Raw genomic sequence first — 14,877 nt, 5'->3', positions numbered from 1 at the left:
CTTTTAATGAGTTGAACGCAAGAAGTCTGGTTTGTTTATAGCTCTAATCTTGGTTTAATGCTTGTATAATAATCATTTTATGAATTAGTTTTTGATTAATTCCAAATACTTAAAACTTGGCTAATTGAAACTAAAAACAAAAATAGTAAAACATATTATATGTACAACTTACATTGAATTTAATGGCTAAAATTCTATTTTTTTATTTTACTCAACATAAATATGCAAATATTTTAGATTAAAAACAAATCAAAAAATTAGGGTTTGAATTGATAAAATTAGAAATTCAAGATTTATTTTGTTTGAATTATCAAACTCTGAATTTTTTCTATAATTTTTTATAATTTTTTTTTTCTTTCTATTCATGTCATCGATCTCACTTAATTAAGACATGAGATTTAATTTAATTTGATTATATTGCCAATGATTTGGATGCAGGTTTGTGTTTGGTTATTTTCCTGATAGGATTTTCAAATCATTGGTAATGTAATCAAAATTTAAATTAAATCTGGTGGCATAACATATTGGTTTGCAGTACACTAAAAATCATACTAAACACAAATCAGAAATAACAATAAACACTGTAAAAATTTATATGATATCCCAAAAAATCAAACAAAATATACCACAAATAAAACTTAGAGAACCGTTGATTTATTTTGACCTTTTTTATTATTAAATTAGATTTTAACTGTTATTGATTTAGATAATCTTTTTCAATTCATATTAGTTGAAGTTAAAAACTTAAAAATTGCAATAAGAATAAAATAAAACTAATAGAAAAAAATGGCGATAATTAAGGGAATCAAATGAAATTATTTTATTTTTATTATTTTTTATTTTTGACAGTGAGGGGGTTGGCGTAGGTGGGAAGGCGTTTGACTCTCTGTATAGTTGTTTTGTTTTTAGCTCCGCGACACCTGTAATACCCTTCTCCCCCGGCTTTCTCAAATTCTTTGATTTCACACCCAGAATTGTCAACAAATTACATCCAACTAATTTATTTCATTAATAATATATTCGGCGGATCTTAGTAAATTGTTCATTTTGTCAAGTCATACATAAAAAATAAAAATAAAAATAAAAACTAAATGGATCCGATATCTGTAACTTATTCAATTTATTAAATTTGTCACTAAAACATAAATAACGAATGTATTTTTTAAAATAGACCTGTTAATGTAAAATGTAAATTGTAAAATGTAAACTACCACACCCTTACCATCACCTACCACACACTCACCTACTACACTCACCTACTACACTCACCTACCACCACCTACTCCCTACACCTACATCTATATAAGGAACCCCTCATTTGTAATGCAGATATACAACAAGCATACATTATTCAATAATACAATTTTCTATACATCTGTTTTAACATGGTATCAGAGCTATAAGATTTAGGCCTATATTTTTTTTTTTCCGGCGGGCAGCCGGCCGGCAACCTTGCCTTCGCTGCCCGCGGGAGTTTTTCACCACATATCACTTACACAAACCTGCCATTTCCTCTTCGGTGAGTTCCATGTCGCCTTTGGCGAGATAGTAGCTTGTGCTTGTCACCTTACTTCCGCCATCAATAGTCTCACACTTGACCTCATCAGAGAGAGATTCAAGCTTGCCGCTCAATGCTTCACCTTCAATCAAAGTGTACTTGCACTCCTAGTTCTCCACATCAAGTAAATCGATCTTGTGCTTCAAGCACGTCCTGTGACTCCCTTCATGGAAGTTGGTTTGGCTATTCTCTCTCTACCCCTCTCACGTGCGCCACTCCGGTGCCGGACTCCGTCGCGCGCTACCACACTCACGCCGTGGGTCCCAACCAGTGCTGCTCCACCACATCGCCGCTCCCGTCTCCACCGTCTGGTCCGTCGTCCGCCGCTTCGACGACCCACTGACGCGCCAGTTCGCCACCCTCAACGACCTCTGCTACGAGCTCTCCTCCCTCCAAGACCTCGCTTCCCGTGGCTCATGGCGATCCATCCTCGACCAGGTCGCTCGAGCCCGCAAGCTCTCTCTCCTCCCTAAACCCGGCGGAGCCACCACCACAACACCCTCCTCGCCACCGAGTCACCACCCAAAATGTACACCACCGGCTCCCAGTCTTGTGCGCTCGGACCAACTCCTGACATTCTTGAATGCTTCTCTCTCTCTATCCCTCTTTTTTTCTTGTGACCCACACTCACACACACCCACGGGATTTCTAATGCCAACATTTTATTATTATTTTTTTTTTTTTTTTTTTTTTTTTTTTTTTTTACAGCTCCACCAGCACCACCCAGACCCAATGCACTTTAATCTCTCTCTCTCAGGCACACCCAACGCACATATATGTTTATTCTAATCTTTTGTCATCATAACCCACACCACACAACTCCTTTCTTTTCTTTTCTTTATTCTCCACTCACCAAACATTATCATCACCTTTTGCGCCTCACCCGTTGCTCCACATTCTTTCTTTTCTTTTCTTTTCTTTTCTTTTATTTATTTATGTATTTATTTTATTTATAAAAAAAAAAAAAAAAAAAAAAAAACAAAAAAAAAACAGACAAACAAAGAGGACGAAGACGAACTGCAAACTCATTTTATTCATATCGGGCCTCACCCCGATCACCATTTTACACACACAAAAACAAAAAAAAAAAAAAAAAAAAACAAAAAAAAAAAAAACAACCACACCCACAGTGGGATTTTTCTTTTCCCTTCTCTACTCTGCTGCAGGTCTCTTTTTTTTGCCTCCGTCCTGGCCGACCCTTGCCGGTGTTGCCTCCGTGTTTCCCACTCCACTGGGCATGATCAGTACTCCCTGCTCCTCCACTGCAGCATATGGCGGCCCTCCAAATCGGAACATCACGGTGGCCTTCCGCTTCAGCTCCTTGTTTTCTGCCCTTAGCACGCTTATCTCTGCTCGCGCATCCTTATACATGCGTTGGAGCAGAGCCAGCTGGGAGTTTAAATGCTGCACCTCATTTGTCCTACTCTGCAGCCGGTTCGACAAGTTTGTGACCGCCGTCATGCTTTCCACACATGCCTTCAGAGTATACTGATTGGCCTTCACATCCGACTGCACAGCCATTTTTTGCTCCACCGTCCGCATCGGAAAGTTCAGCGGAGCAAACCCAGCAGTGTTTGGTTGAGGTTCACTGGCCACCGCACCAGTTCTCTCTCCTGTGGACTCATTGAGGTCGGGAAAGAGGGTAAGCAGCCCACGGGACGACGAAGCCATTTTCTGGGCAACAGCAACAGAGTGTTACAGACTATCTCTCTCAGCAAAACGACCTCTCTTTCTCAGCAAAATGAAGAATTTTTCAGAGGTTTCTCTCAGTTTTTCTGTCTCAGTTTCTGCCTCCTCCGCTTCGGTTTATAAAGACCATGACACAGAGACAGCCACGCGCATCGCGCGCCTCTTCTCGCCGACAAACTGGCACGCCTTTTCATGGCACGCCTTTTGATGCATTCGGGCACGTCTTTTGATGGCACACCTTTTGAGGGCACGACTTTTGAGGGCTCGATATGCGGGCACACCTTTTGAGGGCACGACTTTTGAGGGCTCGATATCTACATCCATGTATATTTTTTGGGCAGCCTATATACACACTCATACAGTGTCTTCTACACCGGTCAGCTTTATCAATCCCTTTGTTTCAACCTCAAATAGGTTTCTATCTTCACACCTATTTGAGTTTGAGGGGGGGTTATACCAGTATCATGTATAAGTCGCTCATGGCGCACTCCCTAAGTCGCCTCCACGGTGCACCACCACAGTTTCTACATCGGTCCGACATGACCCCGTAAACTGTCCTGCTTCAACGGTCCGACATGACCCCGTAAACTGTCCTACTACATCGGTCCGACATGACCCCGTAAACTGTCTTCTACAACGGTCCGACATGACCCCATAAACTGTCCCGACATTGATTCCGGTCAGCTTCTACATCGGTCCGACATGACCCCATAAACTGTCCTGACATTGATTCCGGTCAGCTTCTACATCGGTCCGACATGACCCCATAAACTGTCTTCTCCAACGGTCCGACATGACCCCGTAAACTGTCCTGCTACAACGGTCCGACATGACCCCATAAACTGTCTTCTACATCGGTCTGACACGACCACACAGTGTCTGCTACAACGGTCCGACATGACCCCGTAAACTGTCTGCTACAACGGTCCGACACGACCATACAGTGTCTCCTATCCCATTTTTAATTGTCAGCCTATTTTTCTGTTTTGTTACTCTCTCCAAACTCAAGTTGGCTAGTACCTATCCTCCTTGAGTTTGAGGGGGGCTGTTAATGTAAAATGTAAATTGTAAAATGTAAACTACCACACCCTTACCATCACCTACCACACACTCACCTACTACACTCACCTACTACACTCACCTACCACCACCTACTCCCTACACCTACATCTATATAAGGAACCCCTCATTTGTAATGCAGATATACAACAAGCATACATTATTCAATAATACAATTTTCTATACATCTGTTTTAACAAGACCATCTTTTCCGAATAACTCCACCTTCTTGACTTCTTTTCCATGGAAGTTCTGTTCCGTTGAATAGATTGCTGTGTAAGTTGAAATCACGTTTTGTTTACTGATTAGAGAAGAACCCAGTCCTCTACGTAATATGGTCTGTCGCTTTGAGGTAATTTTTCCGAATAACTCCACCTTCTTGACTTCTTTTCCATGGAGGTTCTGTTCCGTTGAATTGATTGCTTTGAAAGTTGAAATCACGTTTTGTTAGTCTTGACAGAATTTTTTTGGCGTAAATTATGCACATGGTGGTTGTAATTTACATGATATATCAATTAAACTTTTGTTATTTTAATTTGTTCGATTCCGTTTATTAATTTAACGGATTGTGTCATATTGATCCAATAAATAATTGGCGTTAGGTTTGGTTGACGGAAACTCAAACGATGTATCAATTTAGTCCCTTTAAATAATATGTGATAGAAACTAAATTGATACATTGTGTAAACTAAAATAACCAAATTGACATATCATTTGAGCACATGATAACTTTTCGTCCACCAAACCTAACAGTCGTTATTTATTGAAATAATATGCCACAATCGGTTAAGTTAAAGGGCAAAATTAAACAAATTAAAATAATAGAGACTAAATTAATATATTGTGTAAACTACAGAGACATTTACATAATTTATTTATTTTTTAACTAAATATTATTTTATGTTTTATTGTGAAACAAATATTACTAGAGGCTTAGTTAATAGTGAGAATATTTTCTTCTCTTCAATCTAATAAATTGGAGTGGCGAATTTTTTTAACAAAATATTTTTTTATATTTTATTGTGACTTTAAAACTAATATAATCAGTGACTTTGTTAATAATAAAACTATTTTTTTTCTCTTCAGCTTAAATCGGATTATGCATGGACCTACCATAGAGCTCATATCGATAATTCGAACCATCAATGTGTTGGGATCATCGAGTATTTCATCGCTGTAAAAAATCAGGTTTATTGGATTTCAATTGTCACTTGATCAAATCACATTTGTATCAACGGTCAATATGATTTTAAAAATAAATTATTAACACAAATGTAATCCGATACAATCACAATCTATATTTGATAAACTTGATTTTTTTCAGAGGTAAAATACTTGACGAACCCTACACATTAAAAATTCAAATAATCAGTGTGGGCTCTATGGTAAGCCCACAAAGTACCAACAACACCCTCTAGTTGGAAAAACCAACCAGAGAAACCTGTCCAATTTTGATTACTAGTGATAACATTAGTAAGATTTTAGTATGAAAAATATTTTTTTATCTTTTAAAAGTAGAAAATATTTTCCTACCCAATAAGCTTGCTTTCCACAAATTATGAAAAATATTTTTTCAACAATGCTAGGTATCATGAAAAACCTTTCATGAAAATAATTATGAAAGTTTTGTGACCCTTGGATTAGAATAAAGCACCACACAGTAATCATTTTCATGAAAAAAATTTCATGACCCCTAACTTTTCTCATATTTTTTTGCTAATTTTTGTTTTTCATTGTACCAAATACCATAAAATATTAAAAATAAAAATTTTGCAAAAACAGACGGACTGTAAATCAAGAGCCAAACACCTAGAATATTGAATCAATGATGGTACCTAGCAATTTTTATTTTTATTTTTTTTTGATAAATTATGAATACATCCCTTGAAGTTTTCCTAATATACAGATTGTCTTTTATGATTCTGCAAATTATATTTCACGCTTTCAAATTTCTAATCGAATAACAATTAACCTTATTTCTGTTAATTATGTTATATAAAAAATTATGATAATAAGATATTTATAATTTTTTAAAAGAGAGGGATGCACTGGTCTTTCTTGGTCCACCACCATCACCATCACCTTCAATCATATTCCCTCTTGCAACCTTCACTCTGTCTCAACAAAATTTATTTATTTATTTTTAATGGTGCACACTTTAAAGAGCTAAGAAATTTCAGATTAGAATATTATATATATACCAGCCACCCTGATAAAATAATCGATTCATCATTAAAAAAAAAAAAACATGGCAAAATTGGTTATTGTGCTCTACACTGCCCTTGTGTTGTGGTGCTACTTGTTCAGCATCCCTGCAGCAAAATGCATCATGGCAAATAATGAGACAGATAGAGCAGCATTGGAGGCCTTCAAGGCTGCAATTGTTCAAGACCCATTCGGTGCCCTCTCTTCCTGGAATAATTCACTCCACTTCTGTCTCTGGAACGGCATTTTGTGTAGTCGCCGACATCCTGATAGAGTCATTGGGATAACTCTAAGGTCCCAAGGACTGGTTGGATCGCTCTCATCTCATGTGGGAAACCTCTCCTTCCTCGAAAGAATCCGTCTTCCAAACAATAGCTTCCACGGCCCAATTCCACAGGAGATGGGTCGCTTGTCTCGGCTTCAAATAATAGAATTCGGCAACAATTCGTTTCGAGGTGGAATACCAAACAACCTTTCTCGTTGCTCAAAACTTGAATGGCTGGACTTGGTCAACAACAATCTAACCGGAAACATCCCAGCTGAGTTGGGCTCTTTGTCAAGGCTTCGAACTTTAGCCTTGAATAAAAACAAGCTTTCAGGAACCATCTCTTCTTTCATTGGAAACCTCTCATCTCTTTTTCAAATCTATTTATCGGAATGTAATTTGCATGGGGAGATTCCTGCGGAAATTACTAGGCTTCGACGCCTGAGATTTGTCGTGTTATATGGGAATAACTTATCCGGCAAGGTTCCATCTGGCCTTTACAATATCTCTACCATCATTTCGTTATCAGTAGCTTTCAACCAACTTGAAGGAAATATTCCTCCTGATATAGGCTCCACACTTCGTAATCTCAAGTTTCTTAATCTTGTCAGCAATTTATTTACTGGAACAATTCCTACTTCATTGTCACACGCTTCGAAGCTCGAATCGATACAATTTGGTGAAAATTATTTCAGCGGGACAATGCCGAGAGATCTTGGAAAACTTCTGAGTCTTCGATGGATAAGTGTTTCTCAAAATCGGTTGCAGGATGACCTCACTTTTATTTCGTCTCTAAAAAATTGCACCAGTTTACAATTTATTGAAGCGGCTCACAATCTTTTTAGAGGTTCATTGCCTGACTCCATAGCTAATCTCTCCACATATCTTAGCAGCATAGATTTGCAGAAAAATCAGATACACGGAATCATTCCTTCAGGCATCGGGAACCTCCTCAACCTCACTGTCTTATCTATGTCAGCAAATAATCTTGCTGGCCCTATTCCGTCCTCCATTGGAAGACTTCAAAAGCTGCATGGTCTGTACTTAGACCAGAACAAATTCACAGAACTTCCATCTTCGCTTGGTAATTTGACTTCGTTGATTACTCTAAACTTGGGAGAAAACAACATCCGTGGAAGCATACCTCCGAGTTTGGGCAATTGTCATAGCTTGTTGGAATTAGACCTTTGTAAAAATAATCTTAATGGTTCAATACCCCCTAAAATTATGAATCTCTCCTCCATTTCAATACGCCTCTTGTTATATCACAATACACTGACTGGTTCTCTTCCATTAGAAGTTGGGTCTTTGAAAAATCTTGCAATCATGGATTTGTCCTATAATAGATTATCAGGATTCATACCAAACACTCTGAGCAGTTGTTTGAGTCTGGAATGGCTGCTGTTGAAGGCGAATTCATTTGAAGGAGAGATACCTCAAAGTTTGAGCACGCTGAGGGGCTTAAGAGTATTGGATCTTTCGCGCAACAATTTGTCGGGGATGATCCCAAGTCATCTAGGTGAGCTTCAATTAGATATGTTGAATTTGTCTTTTAATATGTTACATGGACCAGTTCCCATGCAAGGAGTGTTCGGAAATTCTAGTGCAATTTCAATTGTTGGAAATAATGATCTATGTGGAGGCATTGAAGAATTAGACCTTCCTCCTTGTCCATCCTCCAAATCAAGCAAGAATAAGCTATCTCACGGGATGAAAGTGATCCTAGTGGTGGTTGTTCTTGTGATACTTTTATCTTTGTTTGTTAGCTTCTTTATATTTTTTCGACGGTGTCATGTTTCAAAACAGAAGACCTCTAGCACGTCCCAAATCATGCATCAATTTTTGAGGGTTTCTTATGCAGAGCTTCTCAAAGCCACCAATGGATTCTCAGAGGCTAATCTAATTGGTGTTGGGAGCTATGCTTCAGTTTACAGAGGGATTCTTGATCAAGTTCAGAAGGTTGTGGCAGTGAAAGTGCTCAATCTTCAGACCACAGGAGCTTCTAAGAGCTTCATGTTAGAATGCAAGGCACTAAGAGCCATAAGGCACCGAAATCTATTAAAAATTTTGAGCATTTGTTCCAGTGTGGATTTCAATGGTGATGAATTCAAAGCTTTAGTATATGAATTTATGGCCAATGGAAACTTGGATAAATGGTTGCATCAAGTTGGAATGGGAGACCATGAGCAGCCAGAAAAACACAGAAATCTAAAACTAATTCAAAGATTGGACATTTCCATTGATGTCGCTTCTGCACTTGACTATCTTCATTGTGGTTGTGAGCCTACAATTATTCATGGTGATCTAAAGCCGAGTAATGTTCTTTTGGATGATGAGATGACAGCCCATATTGGAGATTTCGGGTTAGCAAAAATTATTTCTACCGTTTCAAGTGATGTGGCACAAGGTCAAAGCAATTCAGTTGCAATAAGGGGAACCATAGGCTATGTTGCTCCAGGTACAAAATCTTTTCAAGTTCCATGGTGTAGAAAACCTAAACTTGCAATAGGGAAAGTTATATATATACACACACATACATATATATGCACATTGCATGGTAGAATAATTTCAGCATAAACAACCATACAAAAAACCATGGCTTTCTACAAAATAGTGTGCGCCTGCATATTTTTTAACAATTTTTTTATACATATTCTATGTCATTTCTTGATGCTCCCAATGTGTACTTCCACCTCCTTACTGTTAGCAAGCTTGAGTTAATCCTCTATGCCTCCTCCTCTGCTTCTCTTTTTTTTTTGTATAGAAAAAAAAAAAAATCTTCTTTATGTAATTCTAGTTTGAAAGTTTAGTCTTACCAAAATAGTCCATGGTATCTACTAGTGGAAAGAATTATTATAATACTTTGCAACCAAAGCATCTTGCAAAATCTTACTCAAATCTTGGAAACTTGTATAGTTGATTTTGATATACCTCTCCAATGCAAGACTAATATCCGTTTGCTTCAATGAAAAATATAATTAAACTATGTTGTTCTTAACAATGATCTCACTCAGTCACGCACGCACCAACCAAAAAACTTGAAATTAAGGCCATCATACAACATTAAAACCGTCTTAAAAAATTAATAAATATTTTTTTTTATTGGGATTACAATTATGCCAACTAACTAGATTCACTTTCACACTAACATTAGAAACATTTTGCAGAGTATGGCATGGGTGACATGACTTCCACACTAGGAGATGTATACAGCTTTGGGATTCTTTTACTAGAGATGTTTACAGGTAAGAAACCAACTGATGATATGTTTAAGGATCATTTAAATCTACATATATTCGTTAAGAATGCTTTGCCGGAACGAGTGATGGAGATTGTGGATCCCTACATCCTATTGGAGCATAAAACAAGGTGGATTAAAGACTGCATGGTTTCCATTCTAAGAATTGGGGTTGCATGTTCAATGGAATCACCAAGAGATCGAGTGGGAATGGGAAGTGTTATTAGTGAATTGCATAACATCAAAAATACTTACTTGAATGAAGGGTTGAACCAAGACTGGAAAGTAGGAAGAGATTTTGCAACATGAAAACCTTAAGGTGTGTATCTTACCCGCTTGAGCTATGCATATGCATATCAAAATGGAAAATGCTATACAATAATGCAATAATGGTTTTTTTATTACTAAACACAAATACATAGAGTAATGTAGACTCCATTGACTTTGTATCTAGTGGTAAGAAAATTTACTAAAATTTTTGTTTATATACACTGTTACTCTACTAGAGTACTTTTCCTGTCCCTTTTTTTTTGAGTAAGTGAACCGAAGCATGTTTTTCCTTTTGCTGCTCAGGTTACTTCCAATAATGGTTTACTCTACAAGACTACAAGCGGTGGCTTCAGTATCTTCATATCAGCAATCTTTAATCTATTGCTTGAATAAAAAACTGTCACTTTTTCTCCTTTGGTTAGATTGCATTATATAAAAATGTGTTCATTTGAAATGTCCCCAGCTAAGATTGTATGACTAGAATTACTGTCTGTATCCCTTTAAAATTATCATTTTGTTGTATGTCTTTTGCTTGAAATTGCATGTCTATATAGATTTTACTCTTTAGTCATTGTTAAATTGTCGTTCAAAATTGAAATTTGGAGATCAACCTTCTTTGCTTGTTTGATATTCAAGTATTTACTAATAAGGTTCCAAAAATAAAATAAAAACTTGGATAATTTACTGTTTCCACCCTTCAACTTTTACCTTAATTTTATTTTGGTTCATCAACTTTTTAATTGTAACAATTAAACTCTCAGATTTCAATCCGAGTTTTAACAAAGTCATTCCGTCATCTCATTATTTAAAATTTGAGTAAAAATTGAAATATGAATAGCCGAGGTGAAATTTGAGTCAAAGTTATAGATTTAATGTCTAATTTTTTTCGTATTTGTTTCCCTTAATGGTTGAAGTTTGAAAGATAGAAAATATAAATGACTAAAATAAAATCTTAATGGTTGAAGTTTAAAATCTTAATTAGTAAGTAAAAGATAAATGACTAAAATAAAATTCGAATGATAATTTGAAAGATAGAAAATATAATTTACCCAATAAATTTAAGGGCACAGTACTATCTAACTCAAAAGCATAATATAAATTCAAGTCCAAATCCCACCAAACATAAAATTATTCAAAAAGCAATATATAATCTCACTTGACATTCAAAAAATAGTTCTAAAAGCCATATATAGAATATGATAAGAATAAAAAATTAAATAAATTTTTTATTTTAAAATTTTAAACACTTTAAAATTTTGGAAAATTTTATGGGTTTGTACCATATGCACTTTTGATTATGACTTTTATGTCTTTAGTTATAACTTCTTGTCTTATTAGTTATGACATTCTTTTAGTTATGATAAAAGAGTTGTTTGGTTATAACTCATGTGATATTTGATGATAACTTATTTTTGTTAGTTATGACTCTTATAGTATAACTGATACACATTTGTGATACACATTTACTTATGTCATTTGTGATAATCAAACTCACAAATGGTTAGTATTACGAGTAAATTATACATTACCATTTTATGTTTGACCACTTTCTCACTTTATTTTGACCTTTCATGTTTCAAATTTTTGCTAGTTTACTCCTAAGTTAATTTCTATTGAAAATTAGAAAGAAAATGATACATTAATAGTCATGTAGTATAAAAATGTTTTATTATATACAACTCACATCTCTAACATACACTTAAAATCTAATATAATACTAATACACTTTTTATTTTATATGACAGTTATTATTACATTTTCTGTCTAATTTTGAACACAAATTAGCTATAGGAATAAACTAGAAAAAACTTGAAATATAAAAGGCCAAAATTAAAAAATTAAAAAAAAAAGATAAATAAAAACTTTAAGGACCAAAATAAAAAAGTGGCCAAACATAAAAGAGGGCAAAAGGTAATTTATCCTTGGTATTACCATAAAGATTTTGTATGTTTATTGTTCAAGGAAAGTTTTAAAAAAAAATGTAAAACTATCAGCTTGTTTGGTTCCTGTTTTTAGAAAATATTTTTCAAAAAATTTTACTTTTTTATTTTTCGTATTTTAATGTTTTCAATGAATTTTTAAAATATTTTAAGCACTTTTTTTTTAGACACACCTAACATAAATATACTTAAAAAGTATAATATTTCTGGAAAAAAATCTTTAAAAATACACTAAATACCAAAAAAATAAAAAAATAAAAATCAGTACATTTTTGTATTTTTGTGAATTTATTAATTTTTTAAAATATTTTTTCACAAATATTTTACTATTTTAGATACATCTAAGTAAGGTGCATTTAAAAAAGTAAAAAAAAAATTACTTAAAATTTCAAAAATATTCACTAAAAACAAAAGAATACAAAAATCAAAAAACTTAATTTTCAGAAATCTGAATTCAGAAAACTGAAACTAAAAACACTGATTGTATTTAACCAACTTGACTCATAATGTTGAATTTAAATTATGTTTATCTTACTAAAATAGCAATAAATAAATTTGAATCACATCACAAATGAATCCCAAAAAGAATTGTGAAGTGAATCGTAAATAGTATAATTATATCAAGATCCTCTCAATTATTATCAAATATCATTTTACTTTCTTCATTTTTTAATCTGTACATATTAGTCCTTGAATTATAAAAATCATACAAATGTATCCTTTATGAAGATAGTCAATTTTGTTTGATTCCAATTTTATGAATTCAATTTTTTTTTAAATTGAGTTTTTTATTTTTCTTAATTTTTTTTTGATTTTAGTGAATTTTTTTAATATTTTTTTAAAAAATTATTTTTTAGATACACTTAATATAAATACAATTAAAAAGTGTAATATTTGTGAAATTTTTTTTAAAAAAAAATTCACTAAATACCAAAAATATGAAGAAAAAAAATAAAAATTCAATACATTTTGTATTCTTATGCATTTATTGATTTTTTAAAATATTTTTTTACAAATATTTTACTTTATAGGTATATTTAAATTATGTGCATCTAAAAAATAAATGAAATAAATAAATAAAAACTTCTTAAAATACTAAAAAAAATCATTAAAAACAAAACAAAAGAAAACAAAAACTCAATTACCAGAAAATTGAGTTCAGTATGTTTTTTTATAATTGAAGGGGGAAAGACTGATAGAAATTGCATCTTATACAGGGGGAAAAAATGGCTAATTTCATAGTTTTTAAGTCATAACTAAAAACAATAATAATAATAAGTCATAAAAAAAAATTTCATAACTAAAATCTCAAAATAATTTCATAACCAAAAAAAAATAATAATGTAATTAAAGGCGCATAAGGTATGGAGTGTGTATAATAGAATTCTCTAATTGAATGAGTTAAAATATAAGAATTATATATATATATATATATATATATTATTTTTCTTTTTCTTATGTGGTACATTCCAAATGTTTACTTTTTTTTAAAAAAAAAATCACATCAATATGCCTTTTTCATTTACATATAAAGTTCTACAAATTCAATTTCAAATATAATAACTAATTTTATATGAATTCTATTTGCTTATTTTCCATATATATAATTATAATTTTATTATTATGATATTTAAAAAAAATATCTCGATATATAAATAAATAAAACAGAATGTGCTTAATTACGTGCATTGTCCGGATCAAATTAATTTTTTTTATATTTTTATTTTTCGTCTATCTTATTAATGTCTTAATATTAATTTATATTTAATTTTTTATTTAACATGAAATTATATATTACATAACATTTATATTTAATTTAAATTTTATATATCTATATACAATACGTATGAATAATTTAAAAATAATATTAAAAAATCAATACTCTATATAATTAATTTATGTATTTTTTTCTTAATCCAATCACAATTTTTTTATATTTAATATTTTAAATAAATTATGTGTAGTTCTATTTCTACATATTTTTATTTTTATAAAAATAAAAATAAAATTAAGTGATTAGAATAACTTTAAATTTTATATTACTAATTCTTTTTTCTAATTTAACTATTATTTTTAATATCAAAATGAGTGTTCATTTTATTATGTTATAATTTAATATATATCATATAAAATCACTATATAATAATTACACTTTTATAACACAATATAACTAAAATTATCAAAATAAATAAATAATTTAACTAAATTTATTATATATAAGCATTCAAATAACATTTTTATAAAATGATAAAGTTAAGATTATTAAAATATATAATTTAAATTAAAATTTTATTTTAAATTAAAATTAATATTATTCTTTTGCAACACATATCATAACATAAGATATCATTACATTAATTAAAGTTAATTTCATTGTGATTTTATGGCAGATATCATATTTCTAGAAGTGATTTACATACACGTTCAGCGTCCAATATGATATTAATTGATTAAAATAATAGAACTCAATACTTTTTTGTTAAGTTTTTAGAAGATAAATTGAAAAATGTCAAATGTTAAATAATATGGAGTATTATTTTAAAGAATAATGATTCATTGAAAATAATTGTGTATATTTAAGGGTCCTATTGATGATTCTTGAATAATTTTTAAATAAAAATTTTGAATTTATAGTATTACTGATAATGCACTT

At 32.4% G+C, this 14,877-nt stretch overlaps 1 protein-coding gene across 1 annotated transcript; it reads left to right on the top strand.

Moving 5' to 3' along the window:
• The first annotated feature begins 5,157 nt into the window (after positions 1–5,157).
• Positions 5,158–10,845, top strand: LOC114319391 (putative receptor-like protein kinase At3g47110). Its single transcript, XM_082874770.1, has 3 exons — positions 5,158–9,234; positions 9,944–10,333; positions 10,588–10,845. The coding sequence occupies exons 1-2, from the start codon at positions 6,555–6,557 to the stop codon at positions 10,321–10,323; spliced, it is 3,060 nt and encodes a 1,019-aa protein (XP_082730896.1). The 5' UTR covers positions 5,158–6,554; the 3' UTR covers positions 10,324–10,333; positions 10,588–10,845.
• The last annotated feature ends 4,032 nt before the right edge of the window (positions 10,846–14,877 follow it).

Source organism: Camellia sinensis, chromosome 6 (genome assembly GCF_055761805.1).
Source record: "Camellia sinensis isolate YWXY chromosome 6, ASM5576180v1, whole genome shotgun sequence".
Taxonomy (NCBI): domain Eukaryota; kingdom Viridiplantae; phylum Streptophyta; class Magnoliopsida; order Ericales; family Theaceae; genus Camellia; species Camellia sinensis.
Note: the sequence above shows the minus strand (reverse complement) of the source record. Positions and strands in the feature narration are given on the sequence as shown.

Coding starts and splice junctions, on each gene's coding strand:
- LOC114319391 (XM_082874770.1), top strand. CDS start 6,555: ATGGCAAAATTGGTTATTGTGCTCTACACTGCCCTTGTGTTGTGGTGC. Junction 9,235..9,943: donor CATAGGCTATGTTGCTCCAG/GTACAAAATCTT, acceptor AACATTTTGCAG/AGTATGGCATGGGTGACATG.